Source organism: Quercus lobata, chromosome 6 (assembly GCF_001633185.2).
Source record: "Quercus lobata isolate SW786 chromosome 6, ValleyOak3.0 Primary Assembly, whole genome shotgun sequence".
Lineage (NCBI taxonomy): Eukaryota > Viridiplantae > Streptophyta > Magnoliopsida > Fagales > Fagaceae > Quercus > Quercus lobata.
The window spans coordinates 36,554,178-36,558,715 of NC_044909.1; the positions used below are offsets into that span (position 1 = coordinate 36,554,178).

At 36.2% G+C, this 4,538-nt stretch overlaps 1 protein-coding gene across 1 annotated transcript; it reads right to left on the bottom strand.

The window, feature by feature from the left end:
• Window positions 1-548: 548 nt before the first annotated feature.
• Window positions 549-4,243, bottom strand: LOC115994249 (probable mannitol dehydrogenase). The gene is made up of 5 exons (XM_031118313.1): window positions 3,839-4,243; window positions 2,881-2,994; window positions 1,437-1,950; window positions 1,191-1,344; window positions 549-949 (listed from the first exon to the last, which is right to left on the bottom strand). The coding sequence occupies exons 1-5, from the start codon at window positions 3,934-3,936 to the stop codon at window positions 744-746; spliced, it is 1,086 nt and encodes a 361-aa protein (XP_030974173.1). The 5' UTR covers window positions 3,937-4,243; the 3' UTR covers window positions 549-743.
• Window positions 4,244-4,538: the final 295 nt, after the last annotated feature.

The window sequence follows — 4,538 nt, forward strand, 5'->3', positions numbered from 1 at the left end:
TATAATTATGAATTAAATTATTTATGACGTTACCGGTTCGACCATTAGTCGAACCCCAGATCAACCAAAAAATCGGTAACTAATCCATTTTCTAGTTTTTTCACCAACTGCTTTTTAAAACCATAATGTACAGGTGCAATTGTGTTGAGCCTAGAGTGTGTTCGGTTTTCGAGGTCAAGGGTGTTGTGGTTTAATGGTGTTGGTCGGTTCTCATGGTCAGAACTTGAATTTGAATCACTCCAACAAGCTTAAATCTTGGATGCATGAAACACCACACTTAAGAATATGTAGAGTCCACATTTATGGGGCTGATATATATAAATGTAAGAACTAAGGGTATCGTATCACTTGATGGATAAGAATCATAAGATACTCCATTTGGAGATTTACGGTTCATATGAACTATTTAGCTGTTTAATGGCGAGTGAGTTTTTATTTTTATTTTTTTTTGTCATGCAAGATTCAGAACAGTTCTACTACAGTACGAGGAAGAAAGGCAATGAAACAAATCTAAAGAAGGGAAGAGATTGCAAGAGACAATAATTCACTGAATGTTTAAAATCCCAAACCAAAAATCAATTTATTTCTCATTTATCACAAATACAACTCTTACATCTTTACCAAACTATGAGGAAGAACTGTTTCGAAAACTGAAAACAAGACTAAAAGCAACTGAAGATAGCTTAATCCACTAAAAGGTATAGTCGTCTCACTAGTGAGCCATGCTAAAAAGGCAGCAAAATTCAAGAGCTCACCTTCAATGTGTTTCCAATATCAATGACAAATCGGTATCTGACATCTGCTTTCACAAGTCGTTCCATGGCAGTGTTCACATAATCAATTGGAATCACCTCAATGTCAGCAGTAATATTGTGTTTGGCTGCAAAATCAATCATCTCTTGTGTCTCTTTCAGGCCTCCAATGCAGCTACCACCAACTATCTTCCGTCCTGTCATTCCAGAATATTTATTAGTACACAATCAGCAACCATAAGAGGCTTCCACCTAAGGGCAAAGAGCAATGAAGAAAAGATACCAAGCACCTAAATGCCAATCAGCAAGAGCTCAAACAAGCAATTAGGCTTGTACAATGCAAGGGTATAGAACACATAAATTCTTATATGATTACAAGTCAATATCAGATCCTCCTTTCTCCACCAAAGTAACAATTCTTAAATGTCATATGCTTACCCAAGAGTATAGGAAAGATAGGTAGCTCAAGTGGCTTCTCGGGTGCACCAACCATAATGAGCTTGCCATGTGACTTCAATAGACCAATTAGAGGTAGGAGAGGGTGCACAGCAGAGACCGTATCAATGATACCATCCAATGTGCCCAGAGCAGCCTATATGGTTGATAAAGTTAGAAACATAGATACAATACACTTACGTTTAACTCACTTCTACTTGTCAATGCAACATGTTAAGAACCAAATACCTGTATCTGACCTTGGTCTGTGCTAACCAAAAAAGAGTCTGCACCAAGATGTTCTAAAGCTTCCGTTTTCTTGTTAGGCGATGTACTAATCACTGTGATCTTAACCCCCATAGCTTTAGCAAACTTCACTGCAACATGGCCTAGACCACCAAGGCCAACCACACCCACATGCAAACCAGGTTTGTCAAGCCCATAAAATTTCAAGGGGCTGTACACTGTGATCCCAGCACAGAGAAGGGGGGCACCAGCATCAAGTGGAAGATTGTCTGGAATACGGATCACAAAGTGCTCATCCGCAACCATGATGTCAGAGTAGCCTCCATATGTGGTGGTTCCATCATGGTACACGGCACCATAAGTAAGAATCGCTTTGGGGCAGTAATTCTCAAGGTTGTTGGAACAGTCATTGCAAGAGCGACATGCTCCAACAAGGCATCCCACGCCAACCTTGTCTCCAACTTTGAATCTATGTACTTTGCTCCCCACCTCTGTCACCACGCCCACAATCTCATGCCTGCATTATCCAATTCAGTTGGCATGAAATCCATTCACGCATTTGATTGATAATGTGTTTACATGTAAAAAAAGATAAATAGCATGTAAGTTCAGGCATTTTTAGGAGTGTTGAATTGAAATGGCTATTTCATTTATTTGAATTGTGAAAAAGATCTTGCAATGTTCGTGTTCATTCATCCAAAATTGGTTAGAAAAAAAAAATTCAGGACATGTTCTTCTTCCATAATTTTTTGCATTTAAAACTTCTCCTACTATAATTCTTCAGTTCTATCTATTTTTTATGACTCAGTTTGATCCCTCGCAGGCAACTATATAAGCCAAACATTCTGCAACTCATTTGCATGTAAGCCAATTATTTGACTATACTTGAATCTGTAGCATAGTCAAATAATTGTAACAGCACTCATAAATATGAACTGTCATTTTATAAAGTAGAATATCTGGTACTACTTTCAAGCAATCTTTATTTAGTAAGGATTATAAATAGTACAAAATAAGACATCCAGCCATTTAACATTTTTTGTCAACTTTTTTTTTTGTAAAGATTATTTTCATTATGTGGTGATAGAGACCACAGGGGAAAAGCTATGATTAAAACATTTACTGAATTTGTGGAAACAGACGATAATATTAGCAACATCATTAAAATCATGATTTATGCTTCAGGAAAACATCGGGTCAAAGGATTGAGCTTTTGGTATTCTAAACTGTTTCAGGAAAACAAAAATTGTTCTGTGCATCAGAAAACTGATATGTTTTGTGGAATTTCTTTTGGCAACTCAATCCTGATATAATAATTAAGCAATAAACCATTAAGTCTAGTCAGTCAAAATCACACCCTTCTCCAAAACAAAACAAAACAGAAAAGTGCTCAACCTAGTACCATATGGATAATATATAAAAATATGATGATTTCTAAGAAACATACCCAGGCACAAGCGGGTAGGTGGACATGCCCCATTCGTTCTTGACCATGTGAAGGTCCGAGTGGCATATTCCACAATAAAGAATTTTGAACGTTACATCTTTCTCCCCTGTTGCCCTGCAGACATACCATTTTAGCAAAATCCAAGTAGTTAGGAAAAAAAAAAATATATATATATATATATATATATATACACACACACTTTATTCTATCAGTATAGGTCATTATTTTATTCCTTACTTTAGGGAAAACTTTATAAAACAAAAAAGCAAAAATTCTCTCTCACAGAGTTCAATATAACACTACTAGTTTTTTCAGAAAAATGTCAATTTTGTGCGTATTAGTGCGTCAAATGTCTTGCAGTTAAGATAGATTTTTTTAGAGTGAGGTTGGGAATTTTGATTGTCACACTAATGGAAGTATGTGATTTAATTTATTCTTGCATAAAATAAGTGGTTTATATTGGCACATTTGATAGCCTTATAGCTCAATTGATTAACACTTATTGATACTTTCAATTGTGACATTCAAGTTCAAATCCTCTCACTCTCAACTATTATTAATATATAAAAACAAAAACAAAACTGGCATCCAATCCTGGGTGTTATTGTGTGATCGGATTGCAGTATTTGCATCATGATCAACCACAGAAACTTAATGATCGAAAATAAATAAATAAATTAGTTGTACCAACCACAATGTTACACTAAGCATGTTGTGAATTTAAGTGTATAGCTGGATGTAATATAATGATATAATCTGATATCTTAGTCAAGATTCAAATCTCTGCTACCCTTGTTATAACAAATTAACATACATTCGTGGTTTTAGATTTTTCCCAAATGAGTATAACACTTTTTTTCCTCTTCTTTCAATTCCTTACATTTTTCAAGAACTAAAATAGAAATGAAACAGACAAGATGGGATGTTTGAGAGAGAGAGAGAGAGAGAGAGAGATGACCTTCTAGAGAATTTGAGGGGAGAGAGTATCCCAGAAGAATCCCTGGCTGCCCAGCCAAAGGCCTTCTTGGGGTGTTCAACCTCTGGTGACTTCGCCATTTAAGTTTTCTCTAACCTTGTCACACGTACAGTACAAATTAAGCGACAACAATGAAATAAAAACAAACAATAATATGATTTTATAAGCACAACGAACACTGGGCCATTGGGGTATATATAGAGAGAGAGAGATATTATGATTGTATGGGCTGGCACTGTCTGGTCCACTAATGAGTGTGTGATATATAATGCTCCTTCGGTCTGGACTGACGTATTCGATGGGCTACTGGGAGTGATAGTAATTAGGATTTAAGGATTCATCAGATTTTCAGACGGACTTACAGACAACGCTATTATATATAGTTGGGAGTGGGGAAACTTTTTATGATTGCAGCTTCTCACTCACTCTTTTATTTGTTACAACGGGTCGAAATTGGAATGACCTAGAACAGCCATTTTGGTCATTTAAAACATTGAAAAGTCATATTCCAGAAATTTTCCAATAGTTGTTGGAGGCACTATAAATGCTTTTCTATCAGTGGAACTTTTTACCATACCATTTACAAATGAAAGGTCAGCTTTTGTTTGGATTTCTTTGGCGTCAACCGTCAACGCCACAATGCCACTGACCACAACTTTGGACCGTGCTTACATGGACTTTT